The sequence below is a fragment of the Saccostrea cucullata genome, unplaced genomic scaffold (assembly GCF_032062105.1).
Source record: "Saccostrea cucullata isolate Sc308-1 unplaced genomic scaffold, CSIRO_AGI_Scuc_v1 ctg1456, whole genome shotgun sequence".
NCBI classification, from domain to species: Eukaryota; Metazoa; Mollusca; class Bivalvia; order Ostreida; family Ostreidae; genus Saccostrea; species Saccostrea cuccullata.
The window spans coordinates 134,851-160,277 of NW_026923075.1; the positions used below are offsets into that span (position 1 = coordinate 134,851).

Below are 25,427 nucleotides of genomic sequence, written 5' to 3' on the forward strand. Positions count from 1 at the left end.
GGCCGTTTCTTTAGTTGATTTACCATTAGATATATCAGGCTGTTTGTTTTGTTGACTTACCATTAGTACATCTCGCCGTTTCTTTAGTTTATTTACCATTAGATATATCAGGCTGTTTGTTTTGTTGACTTACCATTAGTACATCTGGCCGTTTCTTTAGTTTATTTACCATTAGATATATCAGGCTGTTTGTTTTGTTGACTTACCATTAGTACATCTGGCCGTTTGTTTAGTTGACTTACCGTTTGGTAATTCTGGCCGTTTGTTTCCTGCTGCCTGTTGTTTGTTCCGACACTCCATCACAACCAAGTCTTTACAATGTTTATGAGCATTAATACCACAATCTAAAAATGTATGGAATTCTAGCTAATTATAGTTTGCCAATATAATAAGCTTTTATTTACCAAAAAATGTGACTGAATTCAAATATATAAGAAAAAGAAGAAGCTGGGGGCTATATTTAATAGGTTATTTAAATTCTTCATCTTAAACAAACATTAAATGGACGTATTTTGTATTGTTCAATAAATGAACCTTATGTTCATGTTTTAGATTACTGCCAAATTAATTAAAGACCACACACTGTGTCAACAAATAGAGATATAAAGCATCATATCATTTCGATGTTTAACATTTCTTAAATTTATTAAATGTCTGGACTTATATGGTTCATACAAGTTCTTATGATAACCTTGCTTGGGAAACTACTCATCTATATTTTCATTTCAAGATATAGGCATGTAATTTTATGTAAGAATTTTCTTTTCTTTTTCATTAGTTTTGTATCTTGTAGTCCATGCCATATTTCATATCCAAGTTGAACACATTGAATACTGAATTCCAAATATCTGATACATATTTACCACTATTTGATGATCCATTAAAAGTAATTTTTTAAGATTCCATGTAAATCAATTATATATATTCTACTAGTTCTGCTTATAAAGCATAGATAATTGTAAGGTACATTACCTTTGCATTTCCAGCCTTGCTTGATCAAACCCCATAACTGAAAAATAAAACAAGAAAATGAAATATTTGTTGTCTAGTTTTTTTCCCTCCTGGCTGTTAGACATTGTAAAAATGATGTTCATACTAGGACTTTAAACTATAGAACAGTCCAGTATAACTGTCTCTTTTCTTTTATCACCTAATTAAGCATTGGTGTATATTTTAGGAAATACTTCCAGGCTAGTAAGAATGCTAAAAGCACCTGGCTTTCTCAACTTTTCCACTGTCAGTATTTCACTCTCATAATTATTTGATATTTAAACTTACTCGTGTTTTCATGAGAACATTTCTAACTCTTCAATAACCAGGTAATGACGTGAATTTTCTCACAGAGCATGATTACAATCCACAGAATTAGCTACTGTAGGATTCTTCCTCTTTGAAGGTATGATTACCATTATTTGTCTCTTCCAAGATGAACAAACCCCACTACTGTAAAGGAATACCTAACACTTTCCTGCAGAGTTTAAACACCACATAACAATGGCTGGAAGATCTGCTTACACATCAATGTCACAATACACATTATATCGACCTGAACTGTCCCCCGCTAAGTCAATTATACACATCCATTTCTCAATTAAAATACAAATGTTTGTTTATTCAGGAAATTCCCCAATACCTTTCAGGTTTAAAGGATAATCTGTCTTACCATAATCAGATATTGTGAAGGTAAATCATGCTCGTATTTATTTCTCAAAAATTAAACAAGCAAAAATAATAGAAAAACAAAGATAATTTTGAAAGTATATATTTAGGCATGACAAACCAAAATGTCACTGTTCATAAAAAAAATATTTAAAGACATTTATTTTACCCCAGTTAGTACGTCCATTATTAATGAAACTCAACTCATTTAATGATCTAGAATTAAAAACCACAAATGAATAGTCTATAAAAACAATGGTCAAGGATTACAAGTCTGTTACTTACCTGAAGTTAAAAGGTAAATGGATGAATAGTCTAGACATGCCAAATAAGCTTTCTAGAACTTAAATATGACACTCCCTGTTCTACTGCACAATATCATAATCTTATCCATTCAAACTTCTGTCAAACTTCTGTCCCGCCTGTTATTAAAGTGTTAGATGTTTAAATATGAGCTACCCAAATAATGTGCTGATTGCGTAATCTTTAGGAATACCATCCTTTGTACCCATTGACAGTTCAGACACTAAGTGCCAGTATTAAACATTCTTCTGTGATAACAGTATTATACAATGTCATCCACATCAACAACTCTAAATGTCCCCCTCAGTTTAAACCAAATTGTACCTTTATGTTTTTAAGACGGTACATTAAGGTGTGTGACAGACATCTAAGAGTACATTTAAATCAATTTTCTTTATTTAAGATCATATCTCAGAGAAAATATATTGGTCCCCTAAAACATGGACAGCTGTTTTAAACTGATTAAGGCTTTCTCCAGTTAATATCATTTACCAGGTAGTACATGTAGTAAGAATCCCATTTTATATCAACAAACCTTTATTACTTTAAATAAGTATGATGATGTTTGCTAATTACTTCTAATAAACTACTAAAAAAATCAAAAAATCAAGGCCTGTGTGAATGTGCACTGTCTGGTACATATGTGCAATCAACATTACAGAAAATACTGTCTTAAACCATCTGATATGGCACATCATAAAATGCTTACAGTGGTATCATTTGGTGTTAAAGTGTTAAGGAAGTTTTATATAATTTTACATATTGACAAGGAGCCCAAGGGTCTTAACAGTCACCTGGGTATAAAAGGGGGTAAAATTATGCAGTAATACTGATAGATCCTCTTGAGAAACCATTTCACACAGTCTAGGAGAGATGTTTAAGTCACAAACCACAGTTTGTCAGACTCTAATAGAGAACTTCAAAAGTATCCAGGGTCTACCAGAAACTATAAGCTTGGCTCCGTTACAGAGTCAGCACAAGCTGTTTCCTTAAAAACAATAACAAAACATAATTCAAACATAGATTGGAATAGGATGGAATTCCATTAGTGTGAGTACACACAAGCTCTGTACAGTGGATACAGAATGTGTAAGGTACTCACTAGTCTTGACCAGTATGTAGAGATTATGTGAAGTATTCTGCAGTTCTGCCAAGTGGATTCAGAATGTGTCAAAAACAATAGCTCTGTACATCAGTACAGATTGAGTGAATTAGAGACCTGTACAGTAAATACTGAATGTGTAAAGTAATCACTAGCCTTGTTCACTGACAGATTGTATGAAGTACTCAGCAGCTCTGTACAGTGGGTAGAGAAGTTGACAAATACTTAGTAGTCCAGGACAGTGAATACAGATTGTGTACAGTGATCAACAGCTCTGAGCAGTGAATATGAAATGTGGAACATATCATATGGTGCAGTCAAGACAAAATGTGGAACATACCACACCGCACAGTGAAGACAAAATGTGGTACGTACCACACAGCACAGTCAAGACAAAATGTGGAACATACCACACGGCACATTGAAATGAAACGTGGTACATACCACACGGCACAGTGAAGACAAAATGTGGAACATAGCACATGGTACAATCAGAGTGAAGACAAAATGTGGAACATACCACATTGCACAGTGAAGACAAAATGTGGAACATAATTAATCAAAGACCCTATGTTTTTGGTATAAAATGTGGACAAGAATTGTTCACCATATCTGTATGTACAAAATATAAAGCTTCATTACTCACCAGCCCTGTACAGTGGCTACAGAATGTGGGTTTTAGGTATGTAGTCTCATGGAAATCATGCTTAAAACTGTTCTGTAACACATGGCAATTGGCTTTGAAGAAGTAGGTCTTCATCTCAGCTTTGCTGATCATGCCATCCCTGTGATCAAACAAGAATCGATATCAAACAAAATATATTTTGAACAAAAAAGTGCAATCACATATGTTTAAAAATTTAAATTCCTATTTGTTTTATATCAGAAAATATTAGAGTTATAACACATGCAGCATTCAAATGTTGAATAAATTGAACTTACTGGTCAGCATCCAGAACACAGAATGAGTCAATGAAGGGGAAATTTCCGGCGATGGCTTTAAACTCATCATGGGAGATAAATCCGTCCTTGTCATGATCGTAATTTTTAAACACAGCCTGAAATATTGATACAATGTATACATTTATTCTGAAACAGCAATGTGGTTGTGGCTCACAATAAAAAAAAAATATTTTTTAAGGTTCTGCTTAAAGAAATTGAGTTTGAACACTTTTACAATGGTCAAATTTTCATACTCTTAATTGTTGTGACCTATGTTATAGATGTTAACTACTGTTACAAAAAAAGAGAGATTCAGACCTTGCTGTGTTTTATATAATTATGCTTTGATTTTGAAAAGATGTTTTTTTTAAAATATAGATTCAAATGACAAATGCAGTAATTGATATCATATCACAATATCAATAGTTTTGTGTGGCTGGCTTCTTTAGCCTCTAAAAGAAGGATCTTTGTTAATATAGCCAGGAAGCAATGATTGTCAATGTTAATTTATTCCAAATAGAGCAAATTATATCATCACAAAATTCAGATCTAACAATTCTTCAAACAGAGTTTTGATTTCCATCAATGACTAAAGCTAAAGTCAAGATGTTTATTCCCTGTACTTTTTGTATGAAGTCAGAATGATTGACCCAGATTCTAGAATGCTGTCCCTCCTATCACAATAGAGGGACATTGTCAACAAATATTGTTTTTACTGTTGTACTCACAGAGATGTGTGCATTGATCAATGTCTATCATGTGTTTGAAACTTTGTAAATATCAGTAGGTAAATAGTGTTCTATCCTCCCAGTTCAAAAAAGATATCTTAAAAGTCACTGTCAACAAGATTTTAAGATTGGGTAGTTTCTGTTAAGGCTACCTCAGAAAAGCAGTACTGTGGGGTTTTTTTTTTATAAATGTGATGGGAAGAAGGAGTAAAAAAGGCCTAAGACTTCTGCCTAAAGCAGTAAATTTAGCATGTATGCCTGAGAGTTACACTCCAACAAATCATACCAAGTAGTTATGGATTGACCCCAAAAAATGTTCCAATTAACAGTTTTCCTTGTAAGAGATAATTGATGTACAAATTAAAACAGTTTAAATGCATTCAGTTATAACTTTCTATCCAAAATAAAGTCTGCCTTTATTTAAACCTTAATAAAGATTACACTCTACAAAGATAAATAATTCTATTTCCTTACTTTTTGTAAAACAATGAAATCTAGTCTGAAGTTGTTCTTACTTATACTTACCTCAACCATATTTTGAACATGTTTGTTAATTGTGTTTGGATCAGGGGGACTAACTCCTGCTAGCCATTCAGCAAACACCACTGCTGGCTTGGTTGGGGTGGACGGCTAAAAATAGAGAAACAAAATACCTGAATTACACAAGATCTGCAAATCTTTCACATTCCATTCACCACATAAATTCTTTAAAAAATACATGAAATAATTAATCTCATTTCATATTCTGGGAAAAATACATCTTTTATCTTCAACTTTGCTCAAACTCTTTGGGTTTGAGTACCGGTTACTTGTACTATATCATTAACTATAACAACTTACTGTTTCACTGACAGATGATAAGGAATTTCTCGGTTCTCGTGCCAGGGAAAGTTCATAAATTTCATCTTCTGTGTAGTGCAGATCAAGTGATAACTGTTGGAAACAAATTAGAAACATTGTTAAACATTGTTCAAAGCATTAATTCACTGGAAATGGAAACATCTATCTCAAATACAAAATAGTAACATGAAATCATGTTTGCAAATCAGCTATAAACTTCACATAGACAAAAGCTTAAAGAGGATAAACCTTTAACTTGATCCTACAGTTGAAGCAGACATACCCTGAGTGTGTTGACAAGGTCCACATTAGCAGTGAATGGAATGACATCGTGCAGCTGAAGTTTGGTCAGTTCCTTCAGTGTTTGGGAAAGCTGGACCATTTTCCTGAAATTGATCAGATTTCCCTCGACTTGATCTGGTAAAGCTGTGTGTAGGAGAATCAGGTCCCTCAGGTGGACAGCTCTGAGAAATAGAGTGCTACATGTACTGGTCATACCGGTAATCAAAGATAGAAATAATAGAATCAAAAGTCTCTGACAAGATTGTAGCTCTACCGGTTTGTACTAAGAACAATGACATAGATAAGCAGAGGTTGGATTTGAAATAATGGCATTAAAGAGAACAATTATTCTTGGTTTTGTCTCCTTAACAGTCTTGTACCATGATTTATTACAATCTGACAAAAGCTATACAGTAATTTCTACTATTATCGATATTATTTCATGAGTCTTTCAACCTTGAATTAGAACCATTTGATTCATATTTCAGCTTGATCTAGTTCTTTCAATGCCATCTTACTTACAGTATAGGAATTTTGAACTCTGTGGACTTGATCTGGTTGAAGACTTTGCGATAGTTGCTGAAGTTGTTATTAGAGGAGAGAAGGTCAGTGAACTCCATCAGTGTCTAAAATAAAGACCATACCATTACTCGGAAAGTCTAAAAAATAGACAACACAAAACCCCAGCGTCTAAAACAAAGACCATCCCATTACTCTTCATGTCTAAAAAATAGACAACACAATACCCCAGTGTCTAAAACAAAGAACATCCCATTACTCTTAATGTCTAAAAAATTAAAACAACATAATACCCCACTGTCTAAAACAAAGACCATCCCATTACTCTTCATGTCTAAAAAATAGACAACACAATACCCCAGTGTCTAAAACAAAGACCATACCATTACTCTTAATGTCTAAAAAATAGACAACACAAAACCCAAGTGTCCAAAATAAAGACCATCCCATTCCTCTTAATGTCTAAAAAATAGACAACACAATACCCCAGTGTCTAAAACAAAGACCATACCATTACTCTTAATGTCTAAAAAATAAGACAACACAATACCCCAGTGTCTAAAACAAAGACCATCCCATTGCTCTTAATGTCTAAAAAATAGACAACACAATACCCCAGTGTCTAAAACAAAGACCATACTATTACTCTTAATGTCTTAAAAATAGATAACAGAATACCCCAATGTCTAAACCAAAGACCATACCATTACTCTTAATGTCTAAAAAACAGACAACACAATACCCCAGTGTCTAAAATAAAGACCATCCCATTACTCTTAATGTCTTAAAAAATAGACAACACAATACCCCAGTGTCTAAAACAAAGACAATTACAAATCTCCTAATGCCTAAAGAAAGAGATATAGGATTCCAGTTGCCTACTGTCTAAAAACAAAGACATAAAGTACATGTAACCCCTGATGTCTAAAACAAAGCAAATCACATTATCCTAATAATACATGTACCTAAAAAACACATAACCCCTAATATCTATCAGACAAATGCATAACATCAATGTCTACACAAAGACAATGACATTTCCATGGATGTCTTAAAACTCTTGAAACACAGACAATGACATTACCTCTTATGTTTTATACAATGAAAATCACATTACCCCTGATGTCTAAAACAAAGACAATCATATTACCCCTGATGGCTAAAACAAAGACAATCACATTACTCTAATGTTTAAAACAAAGACAATCACATTACTCCTGGATGTCTAAAACAAAGACAATCAAAGACAAAGACAAATGTCTACCGGTAAAAACAAAAACAATCACTTTACACCTGATGTTTAAAGCAATCAAACTTCCCCAAATTTCTTAAAACAAAGACAATCTAATTACCTCTGAGGACACAGATTTACAATTCATTGCTCAGAACAGAAATTTTATAAAGATTTAAACACTGCCCAATAATCAATAAGGTCATTGACCTGATCGGTGATGAGTACACCAGGTGATAAAATCTGTATTTTGTAATCCTAGAATCTTTATGAAGTATTGATATCATCCTATTTATTAAATATCAAACAGGATGTAATGCATACACAAAGCACATATTCTAATAAAGTGCACAATAGTCAAGTAAATAATGGTTCACTTTGTAAAGTACATGCATAAGGAACATTATAATTTAAAGGTAAATGCATTTAAAACAACCAATGGCTCACTTAAACTTAAATCATCATAAAGCCTTACACAAACTATAGTTATATCATCAGGAAGTATTTGTGAAGGTAACTGTAGCCTTTTCCCTGGCACTACCTCTCTGGCTACAGATATTTCCCTATTGATTACTCTCCTCAAGCTTCTAAGGAATCACACATATGTCTATTTTTCTTGATTCTTTCCCATTTTTGACAGCCTTACTATGACCTGTAATATCATCTGTCCCTGACTGATTCCTAGATTGGCTTTATTTAATTTTCACTTTTTAAAATAAAGATACCAGGTTCCAGGATCATGAAACAGACATAGACTTAAGTCAAATTTACAATCACCCGTTAAACGTTTATTAATAATTGAACGAATCTCTAATTTTGCAGATAACAACACTTCTGTAAAGCATTATTAAAAAATATTTTAAATTCATTATAAATGCATATTGACCGTGCATTGAGTCCATATTTATTATATTATATAAATAATAATTTCCCAAATGTATTAGTACTATGTATATCTTCCTTATGTTTACAGAGATGGTATTAACCATAAATAAGTTGAATGTAATTATGTTTCTATTTGACTAGTCTCCGTAATAAAAAAATTCAACCATGAAAGGGTATGTAGTACAACAAATATTTTGCTTGTAATTGTTTTGAATTCAGAGTTCTTCACTATGTCTTTTAAATTTTTCTTACCTACAACTTGACTTCCATGTTTGTCTAAAGCGAAAGTGAAAACGAGGCAGCTCGTGCGAGTCATTATTAATTACAGTTGCTTGACCTTTATTGGATTTCACAAAGTTATATAATATTAAAAAATATTTTAATTGTTGTCTATTTGACTAAATAAAAAATTTTTAGTACAACATGAATATTTTGACTTAAGTTCAAGATGTTTCATGATCCGGCGCCAGGTGTAATTACAGTTGCTTGACTTTCTTGGTATAACAAATTGTAGTATGACTTCTTACTATTCCTCTTACTGAATTTCTTTAATCCATTAAAAAAGGTGAAGCTTACAAAAAGTGAGTGATTTAACTAAAAAATAATCTGATAACAGGGCATAAAACATGGACACCTGGGTAAACCAGGGCTGGGATCAGGTGCCTAGGAGGTTTAAACATCCCAACCATTCACACCCACCATTAGCCTTTAGTATTGATTATAAATTCATTAATTCTTACATATCCTATTTGGACTTCCATGGTTTTTTTAATCCCTTACCTATGAAATACCACTAGGAATTCCTTTTTTAAACCCTTGTCTGTGTCAATCCCTTACCTTCTGAGTATCACTAGGGATTTCCTGGTTAGTTTTGGACAGCCTGGCCAGAGCACTGTGAGTTAACCCCCCTACCACCGACATCAAAGTGTTGAAGTTGTTCAACAGCCTCAGTTTCTGTCAAGTACACAAAAGAATGAGGTGGCTATCTGACATGTTGCAAGTTTTTAAGGTAAATGCAAATTTACAACATGATACAGCCTCAGTTTCCATCCAGAACATGAAATAAAAGAATGTTAAATATTTTAAACAGTGATACATTTTTTAGTTTGTGTAAATATTTCTGCATCATTAAGGAAAATTTCAAAAGTGCTATCAGCTTGTACATTTTGGTTAAAAATTTTAAGCTTGGATGTCAAATAAATGTTTGATTTATTTCATGTTGAATTATATTTTCTGCTATTTTATACAAACAATATTGGTTTTTTTCTAAAATAATGCTGAGTTACACAAGAAATAAACAAAGGACTATTGTATTATACCATAGAACAATCAAATTTCCATATAAGAGATAAAGGAGTCTGAAGTCAAAATGATGCTATTTTAAAGAACAGGAAGTTAATCACACTTCATTGATGCCTGATGATAGAGACAAATTTTGCATTCTATATCCATAAAGCTCCTTTATTCTCATTGAAATGATATCAATCAGCTATAACTATTTCATTTCTGATATACACATATCTGAATTGACAGAGACAAGTGAACTGTAAAATTCTTGTTGCTGCACTGGGTTGTTCTACTTCCAGTGCACTAAGAGCCTGTGTACTTATATAACAGCACGGGCTCCAAAAGTAACTAAGTTTTCTGCGGCACTTCCTCCAAAGACAATAGCCTGGGTTTTATGACAGAATAATGTCTGGAATATTTTGTATGGATACATGCATTTTTCTGTTTAATGTCCAAAGTAAATGAGGATTCAACTCATTTCCGTGGTTTTTTTTTACAAGTTTGAAAATTTCAGCAAATTCATAGGTCTCCAGTTGACTACATTATTTATTAGTTGTTTTCACTATCACCATATGCTGCAACCATTACCTGCCATCCATTTCCCTCATGTAACAGGTGTGTGACCTGGCTGATGTTAAAATTACACCCAAACAAATGACATGTTCATTTAATATATCCAAGAGGATTTAAATGATATATTAGTGTCATATTTTCCATTTTAGTCTAGTTATGCAGATTTGAAGTCTATTCTAAAACATCAGATTTAAATCCAATTGAATGCATTTTTTTAATCATAAGAAAATTCATTTAAATCTGATTATATCTTGTTTTCTTCCATTCCCACTAAACGTTTAGCATGTGATACAGACATAATTATTGTATACCATTTATGAGAATGTTTAACTACCTGTAATTATTTTGGAAAAACTGGAAATGCATTTATGATTTTTAAAAAGTAGACCAGAAAGAAGGAATTAATGTGTTTGACTGTAAATTGCAGAAACCTATAAAATGGAAGTAATTATTGATCTCCAGAATTCACCTAATATTTATTTTTCCCTGGAGCCCAGGAGATACAAGTAGCTTTTCACCTGTGAGTACCAGGAAGCCAGCCAAATTAGCTACAGTAATTTTAGTATCGTTACGGTAGATGAAAGCCAGGGAGTTCTACATTTACCAGGAAGCTAATATTTCTGGATAGTGTCAAGCTTCATCAACAAAGCCACAAAGTCAATAGTTATGCACTAGGATTTACCCAGAATGCATCTACAGTCATAAAGTTATCACCGACATCTGTTACATGCACAACAGATGTTATTTACATATGACTAAGCTTTGAATTATCACTTTATTTTGCTTATATAAATACAACAATTTTTATTACTTTGCCAACAATATATTGAGAAGGAACCTATATTGTTTGATATCTGAGCAGCAACGTCACAACAGTTGCGAGTCTTTATTCTCCTTCCTATTGGGGGTTAATTAGCAGTTGACTTTTGTACTTACTGCATATTAAGCAATTGTGATAAGACAAAATGAGGTCCACATGTTAGCAACTAGATACATATACGTATGCATCATAAAATATGCTCTGAAAATTTGCAAAAAATGTATTTTAAATTTGAAGATAACAGATCTACATGACTAAGAATTTGTAAATTGTCTCTTGTTAGTTAATAAATTATACCAATATCAAAGGTCAGAACTACATGTGTCAACTGACATTTATTCCCTTCCATATCCAAGTTGAAATATTCATTTTATCAGTTTTGAACTGTCTAAAAAAGTTAAAATGTGCTTTAAGTTGCTTAAAATCCATTGCCTTTTTTCAAAAATCTTGAAAGCATGAAAAAATGCACCCGAAAAGTAGACGTCCTAAAATACAGGTAAATATTATTTGGTACCCGAAAAGTAAACTGCCTAAAATACACGTCAATATTAAAAAGATGTTTACAAGTAATGTAGTCCGTGTCTGTCTCTAGCGTTCTCCATCAGTGGAGAAATCAATACTTGAAAATCTAAGAAGTCGTCAATCTTAAAATAAAATTACACTAGCATGATCAGTCATGGAAATTGCACTAAGAGTAAATATTCATTTATAAATTTTAGATGGTAATGTTGTTAAATAAGCAAACTTGTGAAGATTCACTGTCTTCTTTATTGTATGTGTGATATTTCACCTAATAAAGTTTGCTATTTCTGCACTTGCAAGCATTACCATTCGTCATTTGTTGTTTTCAATCAACCCATATATTGACCCATGATTTGATCGACTTCATGCAACTTTAATTGCTTTTTTTAGATGTAGGACTGATGTCTGTAGAAATTTCAAATGAACCGTACATGCATAAATTACACGAATGTGACATTATGGATGTTACTGTCTACTCAGTGTCTTGCTCATATTGATGGTAGATGACAAATTGTTAAATGGGTTTAAATCAAACAAATTGTCATATTTTATTTGAAATTATACTTTATTACTGACAATAATTTATTAATTACCTTAGCAACATTAACAAATTTGACGATGACGTCGGCTCTTTGTTGTGGCGTAGTCTTGCTGAGCACCATACACTGTATCCACTGCGACAGTCCATTGAACAATGCGATGGACCGCTCCAGTTTTGGGTTGTCCTTAATGGAACCCGACATTGCATAGTTTTTAAAATCAGTAAACTGAAATGATAAATGAATTTTTTCAGGTCCAAAATACTTGACCATCTACATTATAGTTAAAATTTACAGATTAGTATCTCTATTCATAAAAGAAAAATAAATAAACAAAAGGGAATTAATATAAGGGGTTTAAAGGACATTTTCTTATGTACACTGTTGAGAATGATACATAATATGAAAGAAAGATATTAATTTCTATGTTAAAATTATATTTAAACCCATGTTTTAAGGGTTCTTCTAAGTGTTTTTAAACATGTTTCTTCCTTGGCCGAGAGCATGATAGACCTACGTTTATCCTGCGGAATGCTTTGTATTCTAGATATGACAAATGCTCGGCTAACTCCATTGGCTCTAAATGGTTAAATACAAGGGACACCTTTCTGTTGTGTTTGCTTGGTCTGACAGAGATTCTTCTCATCCAATCAAATGTAGGACTGAAAAAAATCATACAATATGCAATAAAAAAAAAAGAAAACAAGATTAGTTTGTGAAACATAGATGACACTGTATGGCAAATTGAATGTTTTCAACTGCTAGTCAAAATCCAAGGTCAAGGTCAAAAAGTCAACATTGTTGGTATACAGAGAAAGATCTTATCACAAATACACTTGTAAATATGAAAGCTCTAGTACTAATTTCTGTTCAAAAGTTATGGCCAAGGTTAAAGTTTTTTTTAAAAAAGTGGGACAAACCCTAAGGTCAAGGTCAAAAATATTATTAACCATTGAAAGGTCTTGGCACAATGAATACCCATTTGAAGTATGAAAGTTCTTGCTGCAAAACTGTTTAAAAGTTATGGCCTCAGTTTAAGTTGGATATTTTCTAGTCAAATGGGTCAAACTCTAAGATCAGGATAAAGAGGTCAAATTTGGTGGTACCCATAGAAAGGTCTTGTCACAAGGAATATACTTATGAAATAAGAAAGTCATAGCCTCATCCTTCAAAATTTATGGGCAAGGTTAAAGTTTTTGCAGACAAACAGACAGCTAAACAGACAGACAGGGCAAAACCAATATACATTGTATCCGCGAATCTTTGATAACGGAGGCATAAAGTGCATGTATGCCAAATAAATATGACCTACAGTGACAAAACAAAATCTTGAGAGTTAGCAAATAAATAGTTCTGATATATAGTAAAATAAGTATTGCAATTATTTCAAGAAATATTTTTTTAAATACACATTCATTTTCGTATAATGAAGTAAATAAATGCAAATATTTCTTTTTTTTTATCCTTGGACACTACTCACACTTTAGACAGATCCAGCAGTTGTTTACATACATCATTGCCTTCTGAGTGAGCAATGGTTCTGAAATTGTTCATCACAGTCTTCAGTCTCAAATCCAGGTCAAAATGGATTGGATAGTTGTCTATCCAAAACCTACAAAGAATTATCATTTGGATGAGTCCATCTAAATAGTGCTGAATAAAATAGAGTTTTCCTACTAGAATTAATATCCCCCATTTTGACAAATCAAAGCAAGAATCTAATTAAGAATTCCCAGAACCATTACATTTGCAAGTTAGACTTAGATACCCTTTCAGATAAGCTGGAAAGTATAAATGCTGAGCATAACCTTGGTTCTTCAAACTGCTGGACAGTTAACTTTATTCTAATGATATGGAACATACTGATATCAAAGTTAACTAAAAAATGCTTAAATTAATGCGCAGTTGTCTACAGGTAAAACTAACAATTTAAATTCTATAAATCCCAAATTTTGTTATAATGGTCTGATTCAATAGTATTTGAAACATTTGATAAAATTGCAGGATTCCTTTCTTAAACATTCTACATAATTTGAAGAAAAATTAAAGAAACTCTTTAAAAACAAATTTTAAAATCTTAATAGAAATTTTTTTTTCCAAATCAAGGCTAGTCAGGACTTCAAGCAAGGCTAAAATTTAGTATACATGTATTGCCAATAAGCATTGAGTCTGGTAATGATAACTACTTTCAGTTATGTTGCCAAATTTGGAAATTTCTCGGAAGCATTTACAATCCAAAAGAAAAAGCAGAGAATCTAATAATCGGTTCTCCTCTTTATTGTTGTCAATGCTGAAATTGTTGAATGGACTGCATGATATTTGTGAATAAGTAAGATGATTTTATGAGCCATTTTTACTACACTGATTGAATTTAATTGAACAGTATGAAACAAGATGTCCATCCTTGTGCCTCAGAATAACACTAGCAGTTCCCAGAATTACTGACAGAGTCATGAAGCTGTGCAAAACCAAAGTGACACAAATCAATGATTTGATCAATTTACGTCATGTTTGACCAGAAATAACTCTGTCTCTTAAATAACAGTATGCTACTCAATTTTCTGTCACACACTGACAAGACTCTCATTAAACGGCACTTCATCTAGCATACAGGTAAAAAGATAAATCTTCCATCTATAGAGGCTGATACTTGCTTAGAACATGGAGAGAATTAAAAATCAAAATGAGGCCCATGGTCCACAGTGCTCACCTGAGTCACAAGTGCGCTACTGTTCTCATAGATCCCCCCTCCCGTAAAACCTAATACCCAAACTTATTTCCTATGTCGCTTGTAACACGAGCTTTGATTGGTTACAAAGTTGGGTGTAAATATCCGTGCACCCGACTTGAGCCGTGTGTAAATAAAACATGACGTCACAATGCATAAATTCTATTATAAAAGCCAAATAACATGACGTCACGATGCATTGTAGTACGTAGTTATCTAATCTATAGTTTGAGACAAACTTTGATGTTTACAAAGCATTTTTATGGGTACAAAGGAAATAAATTCCTGGAGGTCAAAACCTAAAGAAACTTGAATCTACATTACCTGAGTATGCTTCCATATTAATATTCATTTGACTTATGATGCCTTTGCCATTCTTGAGAAGATTCTTAAAGATTTTTTTCTTATGTATCAATTCTATGTAAACATTTGATTGTTCATTTTGACACTACCCTACCCCAAAATCATTATTTTAACAAACTTGAATCTATGCTCTGAGATACAAATTAAGTTATTATTTCACTATAATAATGGATCAAGTCCAGTCTCTACTGTACAGCAGGAAATTAACTCGCAGAGTTAATTTTCGCTATATTCGCGGAAAAAGAAATTCCGCGAATTCAACATACAGTGAATAATTCTTTAAAAGTTTTACAAGGATAAATTGAAATTTGGTTATTTTCTGTGATTAGATGTAGACTACCTTTTTAACTATGCGAGTATATGGATCAATTACAAACACGTAGTTGTTGGTGTATTTAAAGCTTATTAATTGTTTAATTCATCTCTATAGCTAACGATTAATCTGTCCATCTAGTAGAAGTGCGATGTAATTATTTAATTAAACACGCTTGTTTAATTTCACCCGTGCGTATCACCTTTAATCAAGGCATTTACGTAGTAAACAGCGTAACGACAATTAATTAATTTCAATTATATGTTTTAAAGTTCAACATTTTGACTACGGTTTAATTTTTTTCTGATTTGGACCCGGAAATAAAAAAAATTAAATGCATAGCATTATTTTGCCTTCAAATCGGGATCAGTCCGGTATTTCGTTATTATTCAATCGGGATCAAAATCTACACAATATATAGACTTGACTTTTCTGTCTGATATGTGCATTACAGACTTTCGTAATGTACAATAGAGACGGGAAATAGCAGTTCACACAATATATACCTACATTAAATTGCTTGCAAGTATTGTTTAAGAAATGTATGGATTTTCCTATTCCGGGAATTCAAACTTCTGCGATTTCATGAAAATTGAACAAATCGCGATCTTTTCCAACCGCGATTTTAACCTGCCATACAGTATATAGTACAACACACTTCTAGTGAAAATGATTACAGAATATACTAGTATTAGTTTAAAACAAAGAGCACATATTGGTATATGGATTTTTAGTTGTCCTAGCCCCGTCTTTTTACCTACCTGACAGCGTGACAGATTCGACATTTGTATTTCTGTATATCACAGTCCTCATTGGCTGGGATGTGTTGACAGTTGGGTTTGGTACAGGAGACTGTCTCATCACTAGATTGATATCTATATGGAGGTTAAGAAATCTATAAACACATTTACATGTGTTGCTGTGACATTTTCATTCTCTTTCATGTTTTTTTTTTATCATGTTTTCCCTCAATTCCATATTGAATTTTGCATTTCACATTGTATACATTGATTTGTATCATTTATAACACCAACTACAAATTTTGAGTCAAGGAAGGAGAGACACTGAGAGTCAAACTGTAAGATGATGTGAGGCCATAATTTAGGCAAACTTGAATCTACAGTACCTGAGGAGGCTTCAATATGAATATGACTAAAAATGGCTCTAATATTCAACCAAATGTTTTGAAGATGTTTAAATTTTATATCTCTGTAATATTTTGATCTTTTCTCACTTACTGAGGTCCCATGCTAGCCCTGAGGAGTCATGATTTGGAAAAAAAGAAGAATTTACACTATCTGAGGGTGCTTCCATACAAATATCACTGAACATGCCATTGCTGTTCTTGACAAGATTCTTAGAGATGTTTTCTTGTGCATTTCTATGAATAACTTTCATTGTCCAATGTGGCCACACTACCCTAAGAAGTTTTCACATGTGGCCCACTTGTCCTGAAGATTTAAAAACAAGATGCCAATAAACTTTCACTCAATCTTTTTACCCTACCTTGAAAGAAGGCATGGCCTTTCATTTGAACAAACTTTAAGTGTTTTCACCCAAAGCTCCTTTGTGGCAAGTTTGACTGAAACTGGCCCAGGGGTTCTTAAGAAGAAGCAAAAAATGTGAAAAGCTGACAGACAACAGAGGACTGATGCTGTACAGCCTTCAATGAGAAAAAGCTCACTTGAAGTAAAATTAAAAAATCCTTATATTTTAATTTTTTTTATGTCCATTGTAATTAAAATACTATTTATATACAAATAGAAGATATTTTTAATTTTCTCAGCCCTTCAAATTTCAATAAAATAAATGCAGTTCTATATAACTAAACTTGATTAAGAAATTTTTATTTAATTCCCTTTTCTTTATTTCAAAACGATTACTAATTTTTGATTATTCATGCCAAAAACATAATTAACATTTTCTGACTTCTTATGGCCTTGAACGCTAAAATATATAGAACACTTGAATAATTTCCCTTTTGCACATAAAAATTCACTAAATGCAATAAATTTGATGTAAAAAAGATGGCAATGGAGGATAAACCCTAATTTAGCAATTCACTAGGAAATACGATGTCTTGCGGGATGTCTGAGAAAAACTAGGTCACACTGTCAGTGGGACAAGAGGATGGGCTAATGATGGTTAACGAGGCCAGCTCATTAATTGTCTGATTTCCTCTCGTGGTATCAGACCCTGGATCAAACCGTCTAGCAGGGAAATGAACATACCCAAACCTTCAAAGGAAACATACCATGTTTAATGTTCAAATGTTGGAGATCAAAAGTTCATAACATTACTACTCCATTCAAATTAAACAGTACTAATTATGCTTGTTTAAAAAATGCCTACAAAAGTCACTGCCCAAATAAATGCAATATATTAACAATAGCAATCCCAATATATATTTTTTCTAAATCTAGTTCAGTAATTCAGTTCATACAATAAAGGATACAAGTCAATGAAAGCAGAGGCTAGCTGTTCAGAACTCATGAACCACTGATGCATCAAAAACATCACACTTAGGAAATCACTGCCCCCTACCAATCGCCCATCCGGTTCTGAAACAAAGAAAATTGAAAGTTTGAAATGAAATGCTTTTCAAATGATCATTTTCAAGTCTGAATTTTTTTCCATTCCCCAGTGCTTTAAATTTGTTTCCATAAAATCCTCTAAATTTTCGTTTTTTTATCATATCTAAAATAAATTACAATCAATCCTCGTTATCTCAAATCAATGCAACTTCCCCCCAAAAATTTGAGATATATCCATGGCATTTCAGTTAAAGCAATATGAGCTGTATCTTCGAAAATTTTATTTTGCAGGTAAAATATGCTATTATGATTAATTTGTATGTAATTTAAACCCTAATGACCAATAAGCCCAAAATAAAGTTAAAAAATGTTTCAGTAGAAATATTTCTGTACAACCAAACATACAGTATTATATAAGAAATAATTATTGTACAGGACGACAATAATTCAATTTTGCTTCAATCAAAGCTAATAAAAAATTTTCCATTGCAAATATGAACAACAGAAGTTTATAAATGATTTATTTTTCTGTCATTAAATTAGTTAATTACAAATTTGCAATTAAATTTTCCGATGTCAAACATGCAGCTCATATTGCTTTAATTTCTTTGAATCAGAATGCTAATAACTTGCTGACCAATCACCAACCTATACTCTGTACAACAAGCTGCACTAGATTCTCCTTGGTGGCAGCCCGCACCGTAACTCCCGGTAACACAGGCTTCTCTTCGGTCATGTGACTGAGGCTGCTTTCTGAGGACCCTGTGGAGGACTGAGAGACCAGGCGGTTCTCGTGGACCTGGAGCCGAGTGTAGGGTGGAGGGGTAGATGGAGGTAAGGAGAGCGAATCTATAAATAGAATGTCATAGCACAGTTAGTATACACTTTATAGATGTGTAAAAGGGATAGGGTATGGCAGCCAGTGGTAGCTCAGTGGTAGAGCTCTGGTTAGGGAAAGGTCTAGGGAAGGTCTTAGGTTGGAGTCCCAATCTGTAAACAATTTTGCCGCCAGTTATTTTTGGTGCCCAACAGTAAAACCCACTGGTGCTTTAGTAGTCAGGATGGAGAACCTCAAGAAAAAAGGGGAAAGATTGTAATGGCAATTGGGATGCTGGACCATAAAATTGTTTGACAGTAGGATGGATGGACAGACCAGCACCTCCTGCATCTTTTGTTTACAAATACATGTAGCTTTTTGCAGTAGATTCTATATTATTAAATTGCTATGCCTTATAAGTAATACAGTCACATGCAAGTGAAGTGGATAACAAAAATAGTTAAAATCCACTTGAATGTGATGTAACTCTTACATATAAAGTTGTAAACAATTCATCTGGGTAGCACACTTTCAATTTGATTGAGCTGAAGATAAAAGGGTTTGACTATTATCATGAGACTATACATTTTTAAAATTGGAAAAACTGTGCAAGGCTGGATTCCAAACTTGCTACCCTTACACGTAAAAGATATAAAGATAACAGTGATCAATCTAAAACAAGATGTGTGTTTGTGAAACACTATGCGCCCGCCAGCAACAAAGTTAAAAAAAACATATTTTTAGCATATAGGTCACAGTCAAGGTCAAAGGTCAATGATCTTGGTGTCATTTGAAAAAACTTGATTAGTGAAGTATGCATACCAAATATGAAGTCTTTATCTCTCATGGTTCAAAAGTTATGGCGAAGGTTCAAAAAGCTATTTTTAGCATATAGGACACAGTCAAGGTCACAAAGGTCATTGACCTTGGTGTCATGTGAAAGGGCTTAATTAGTGGAGTATACATGCCAAATATCAAGTCTCAATTTTTCTTCCTTCAAAAGTTAAAGCGAAGGTTAAAGTTTGCCGACAAAAAAACTATATTTAGCATATAGGTCACAGTCAAGGTCACAAAGTCATTGACCATGGTGTCATTTAAAAGAGCTTAATCAGTGGTGTATGCATACCAAATATGAAGTCTTTATCTTTTATGGTTCAAAAGATATGGCAAAGGTTAAAGTTTGCAGAAAAAAAACTTTTTTTAGAATATAGTTCACAGTCAAGGTCACAAGGTCATTGACCTTGGTGTCGTTTGAAAGAACTTAATTAGTGGAGTATGCATACCAAATATGAAGTCTCAACCAATAATGGTTCAAAAGTTATGGCGAAGGTCAAAGTTTGCAGACAATCAGACAAACAGATAAACAGACAAACAGACAGACAGACAGGACAAAAAACAATATACGCCTCAGATCTTTCGATACAGGCACATAAAAATCTTTATACAATACAAGTATGTTAAGACGGCATAAAACCTTGAAATTCCAAGGGTGAATCATCATAAAAACAAAAGCCTAATAATTGGTAAGAAATAAGTCAGCCAAAATATGACCCAATGATAGATAATGTTTGCTAACAAAGACTTCATAATGACCAGAGAATTTAGGAAATGCTGACTTTAAAAGATGTTGTTAAAATCTGTGTAACCTCAACTTAACAGTGAGTAGCATGTCTTGCTTAAAAAATTGATAGTTCTCAGACCAAGCTCAGAGTCAGCACTGAGCTACCATGGCTAGAATGTCAATATAATATTTAGAAAATGTCATCACTTTCAACTACCCTCACTTTCTTGGCTAAAAACCATTCATTATACTGTTATATTTTTTGAATTACTTCAAACATGACATATATTTTGTCTGACCTGATAAGAAAGCTGGTTGCCTGAGGTCATAAGACCTATGGCAACAGTTTGGGTCAAGGATTCAGAAAAATGCGATCTCCTTAAGAAGGCAAAAACCCCGTCAATGAATGTCTTGTTGTGCCTAATATGTATCTGCTGAACACCAACAAATACAAATTAGATATAATTTATTGACTCTGTCAGATCATAATCTACAAGTATGTCTGTGCTCAATATTCTCTTACAGCTCTTCCCCTTTGGGGCCCCGCGCCATTACTTCTCAGGAATGGAGAGGGTACTCACTGACAGAATTTAACCCAGGTATATTGACTAGGATTTTGGCAATCTATGATTTGTTGGACAATGTGACAGAAAGTTTTTCCATAGCTTTTTGTTTCAGGCAACACTGATATACCCTCTATCCACACTTGCCAAATTCACATCAAATGAGACTATAACAATACATGAAATACAAAGGCTTTAAAAACATATCTTGCACAAATGTAAAGATAAACAGTTATTATGCCCAAAAATTTAATGAAATGTTATAAAATGAGAGCACAATGAAGGTGAGATCAACTGCCAATGGGGAGTATGTATACCCTGACATATCACATCTGTTGTTGGCAAATACTGAAGAAATTTTGTATCTAAATTATCAGTGAACATCTGTTCTAATGACAACAATGTCATATCAATAATATATTTTGCGAAATGATGTATTTGTTATTCACTAAGCAAGATTACCAACACCCTTGTACATTCACTTATTTGTCAATAGCGTTCATGTACCAAGATTTTTAAATTTATACGAAGAAATCATGCTCTTGCATAGAGAATCAACTTGGAGATATACATATCATAATGAGATGCAGGTAGGGCTGTGTATTGAGCAAAAAATTTCGATACGATACAATATTTTTTAAGGCGATATGTGATATATTGGTTTCTAAAACAAGTTCATCAAAAAAGCTTATTAATCATTTAATGCATGGATTTCATTAAAAAAAATTGTGTTTTATTACCCATTTCAAAGTTCTTATCCCATAGTCAGTAAATAAAACACTTCCAATCGAAACTTTTAATTACTGCAAAATCAACATGTTAAAATAAAACTGTTATGTATTTTATTATAACTATAAAAACTGTTATTTCTTTTATAAATCTACAATTTTTGATCATTTTTAATTTTAAAAAAGTGAAATATAATCTTTGCTGATTAAAATTCCCATCTTTTTAGCAGAATTAGAAGAAAGGTTGCTTGTCCGATACGTATTGGAAGTAATTTTTCGATACAATATTTTTCTTGAATATCGATACGTATCGATATATCGATATATTGATACAGCCCTAGATGCAGGTGAAAATTGTATATTGCTTCATGTTCTTGAATATGAAAAGTTGATAATAGGAAAGTTGAAAACACCACACACATCATGATAATGTTTTGCTATTACAGGCAGTTTGTATTGTTATAGAGTTATATTTCTGTACTAAAATAGTCAAATATGAATTAGATGTGTCAGACTCTGTGGTGTCTAATGTTTCAAAGAGAATATACTGATTTACCGTATATATATACTCCCCTGTAAGTCGGTTTTTTGGGAGTTAATCTCTGGTCCAAAACACTTGCGAGTTATAAAAAGAATGGTGTTATATGAGGTCAGTCCCTCTGATATATAAGCTTATTAAATTCAACCGAGTTATAGGCGGACCGACTTATAGGCGAGTATATACGGTACCAAATGAATGAATTTCAAAATAAATATTTTAAGTTTATTTTTAAAAATATTGTCACCTGAATGACTGAAGGCAATTGCAAGAAACTTCCTTTTTTATGAGAGAAAAAAAGGTTGGCTAATTAAGGGGCACAATTAGCCCACATTGGAATTCCCACAGATTGATGAAAGTCCAAAGACTAATTAGATATTGCTAATGAGGAACTCCAGCATATATTTAAAAATAGTGCATGGAAACAAATTTTTTGAATGTACAGTTATAAGAAACTATCAATTTATTGCAAAAAATGAAAAAAAATATATGCATCTACCTTTTGTTTCAAGCATAAGAACCCCTTCTTTCACCTTAAATATGACCCTCACAGGAGGCATGCTAGACTCTGTGCCAGGGCATTCTCATATGCATGTCAACTGACAAGGAACTTTTAGCTCATTGATAAAAAATATGCAAATTTGACTGCATGGATACAAAAACATTAACATACACACAGCATAGCAGGAAATTAGATAAGGAAATGATTTACAAAACAAGTATCCTTCATTCATAATAATTCCTTAAAAACAAGGTCATGTACTGTGCAGACAAATTCATGAGACTAAAACACACTTGACTAAAGGCGTAGCAAAGAATTACTAAAAAAAATTCAGATATAGCTACTCATAAGTTTTTTATCCATGAAATTAAATCTCAACAAAGCATTTTTTTTTCGACCCAAGAAAATTTGATGCCCACCCCTTCTAAAAAAGTCACTCTTTTTTTTTTAATCCAAGAAAATTTGTGCAATTACATCCCCCCCCCCCTCCAAAATATATAATACAATCCTTTTAGTATAATTGCTATATTTCATTATAATATTCTATTAAACTACCATGGCCATTTCAGTAATGCTTGTTATTAAAGAGTGCTTAAAATAGAACCACCCCCCCCCCCAAAAAAAAGCTTAAAGTAGCATAACCATGTATTGATTGTATTCTTTTCTAGGATCAACTGAAATACTGGGTAAAATGATGCCAACATACCAGTTTTTTGCTCTAGCCCCCTCCTCCACCTACTACTGGTTTGAAATGATGTCAGGACGTGTAATGATTCAAGACTGCTGAATGATATTGTCATTCAAATTGTTATTCAGAATTATTTATTTAAATCTTTGCCTCCCTAAGGTTTGAAGATGAGGATCACCAATAAGTGAAATCATATCAATTAAGTCTTGTGTCCGTGTAAGCTTTAACCCAATAACAGTCTACTATGAGCCTACTAGGAGGCTACCCTGCATGTTCTATCCACTATCAACCTATGGTATTATATCTATGTCAAGGTGACATGAAGCATAAAACATATTTTTTAATCTCTTGGTGGATTTCATGAATTATTTGTAAAGTTACTCTAGTGACCCCACTTAAAAGTTTCCTGAGAAGTCAACCAATAAAGTGTCAAGTACTAACATATGTACCCATGCATAATTTATCAAACAATTTCCTACATATCATGAACTAGTCCTTAGAACATTGTACCAGATGCCTTCCAATTTTAATGATTTTTCCTCCCAGTTGTAAAAAAAGATCATTTTGTTACAATACATAAACTTGTTTTATTGGAAATACAGTGTAACTCTAATTTTTCAAACAGACCTACATGGATCCAAACTTAACAATATTCCCTGATTTGACGGGTAACTGAGTACATTACAGTAATATTCAGTTTTGGTGCTGAAATCCATGTTAATTGCATAAAATTTTGTATTTGACACATCCATCTTAGATGAGTAATGAGTTAGACTAAATATGATAACATCAAAAAAGTTTCATACATGTGTACAGTGGACCCTCATTTATCCGGACGCTTTGGTTCCCAGTCAATTTGTCCGGATATGTGAAGCATCCGGATATCTGAATCACGAGTTAAACAAGACAGAATAACATTTTAAAATATCGTTCCGATGAAAAATCGTCCGGATACTGAAGCATCCGGATATCTGGCGTCCGGATATCTGAAGGTCCACTGTATACTGTATAGTAACACATCATTATTATATGAGAGGAAACAAGATGTGTTTGTGAAACACGGATGCCCCAGTGTGGCAGCTTTATATGGTGAAGATTAAAGTTTCTCAAATGCAATTCAAACTCCAAGGTCAAGGTAAAAATGTAAAAATTGTTGGTATCAAGAGGAAAGTCTTGACACATGGAATACACCTGTGAAATATGAAAGCCATAGCCCCAATGCAGTACCTAGTAAAAAGTTATGGGAAGGTTAGAGTTTTTGCTAACAAACAGACAGACAGACAGGGCAAGAAACTATATACCCCTGAACCTTTGATTAGTTGGGAGCATAATAATGAATAGCTGCAGAACTGTAGCTCTCCGAAAAAATATATACTCAGTATTTGATAGACCGAAGAACTACAGTGCCACCCATTGAAAAAACTGTATATTTATTGCGCACAAAAAAAGTGCGCTGTTTTTCGATTTATTTCTTCACGTTTTTAAAACTGTCATTTCAAAATATTACTAACCATGTGTTCCTAACATATTCTTTCACTGTTTCAACAACAAAACATTCCTTATAATTGTTTTTAATAGCCCTCCTGGTCCTGAAATTGAGATCATCGAAAATTTCACCAATTTACAATGCCATTTTGGTTTTCAAGATAATTCGGTCCAACGTGCTTCGTATAGATGTAAACTACAAAAGTAATTAATAGAGGAGTAAGGACATTATTGAAATCTAGCTTTTTTGCAGTTGAGGTAAGAATTTGGAAGAATTAATCCAGAAACAGCGCATTTTTTTGTGCGCAATAAATATACAGTTTTTTCAATGGGTGGCACTGTAGCTCTCCGGTCTACCAAATATATATTTTTTTG

At 33.0% G+C, this 25,427-nt stretch overlaps 1 protein-coding gene across 10 annotated transcripts in view; it reads right to left on the minus strand.

The window, feature by feature from the left end:
- LOC134263084 (ras guanyl-releasing protein 3-like) overlaps positions 1-25,427 on the minus strand; it is a 46,752-nt gene that overhangs the window by 5,871 nt on the left and 15,454 nt on the right. For 8 of the 10 annotated variants that reach the window (XM_062745394.1, XM_062745392.1, XM_062745395.1 and 5 more), the window contains 15 exons: positions 18,819-19,019; positions 18,092-18,197; positions 16,398-16,511; positions 13,713-13,844; positions 12,750-12,894; positions 12,287-12,460; positions 9,329-9,445; positions 6,379-6,482; positions 5,858-6,038; positions 5,575-5,667; positions 5,260-5,364; positions 4,007-4,122; positions 3,711-3,849; positions 973-1,009; positions 243-344 (listed from right to left, as the gene is read on the minus strand). In XM_062745394.1, coding sequence (XP_062601378.1) covers positions 243-344; positions 973-1,009; positions 3,711-3,849; positions 4,007-4,122; positions 5,260-5,364; positions 5,575-5,667; positions 5,858-6,038; positions 6,379-6,482; positions 9,329-9,445; positions 12,287-12,460; positions 12,750-12,894; positions 13,713-13,844; positions 16,398-16,511; positions 18,092-18,197; positions 18,819-19,019 — 1,866 coding nt within the window. Of the gene's footprint in view, positions 1-242; positions 345-972; positions 1,010-3,710; positions 3,850-4,006; positions 4,123-5,259; positions 5,365-5,574; positions 5,668-5,857; positions 6,039-6,378; positions 6,483-9,328; positions 9,446-12,286; positions 12,461-12,749; positions 12,895-13,712; positions 13,845-16,397; positions 16,512-18,091; positions 18,198-18,818; positions 19,020-22,876; positions 23,009-25,427 lie in introns of those variants that run through there. The other 2 variants (XM_062745391.1, XM_062745400.1) reach the window with 2 other exon arrangements.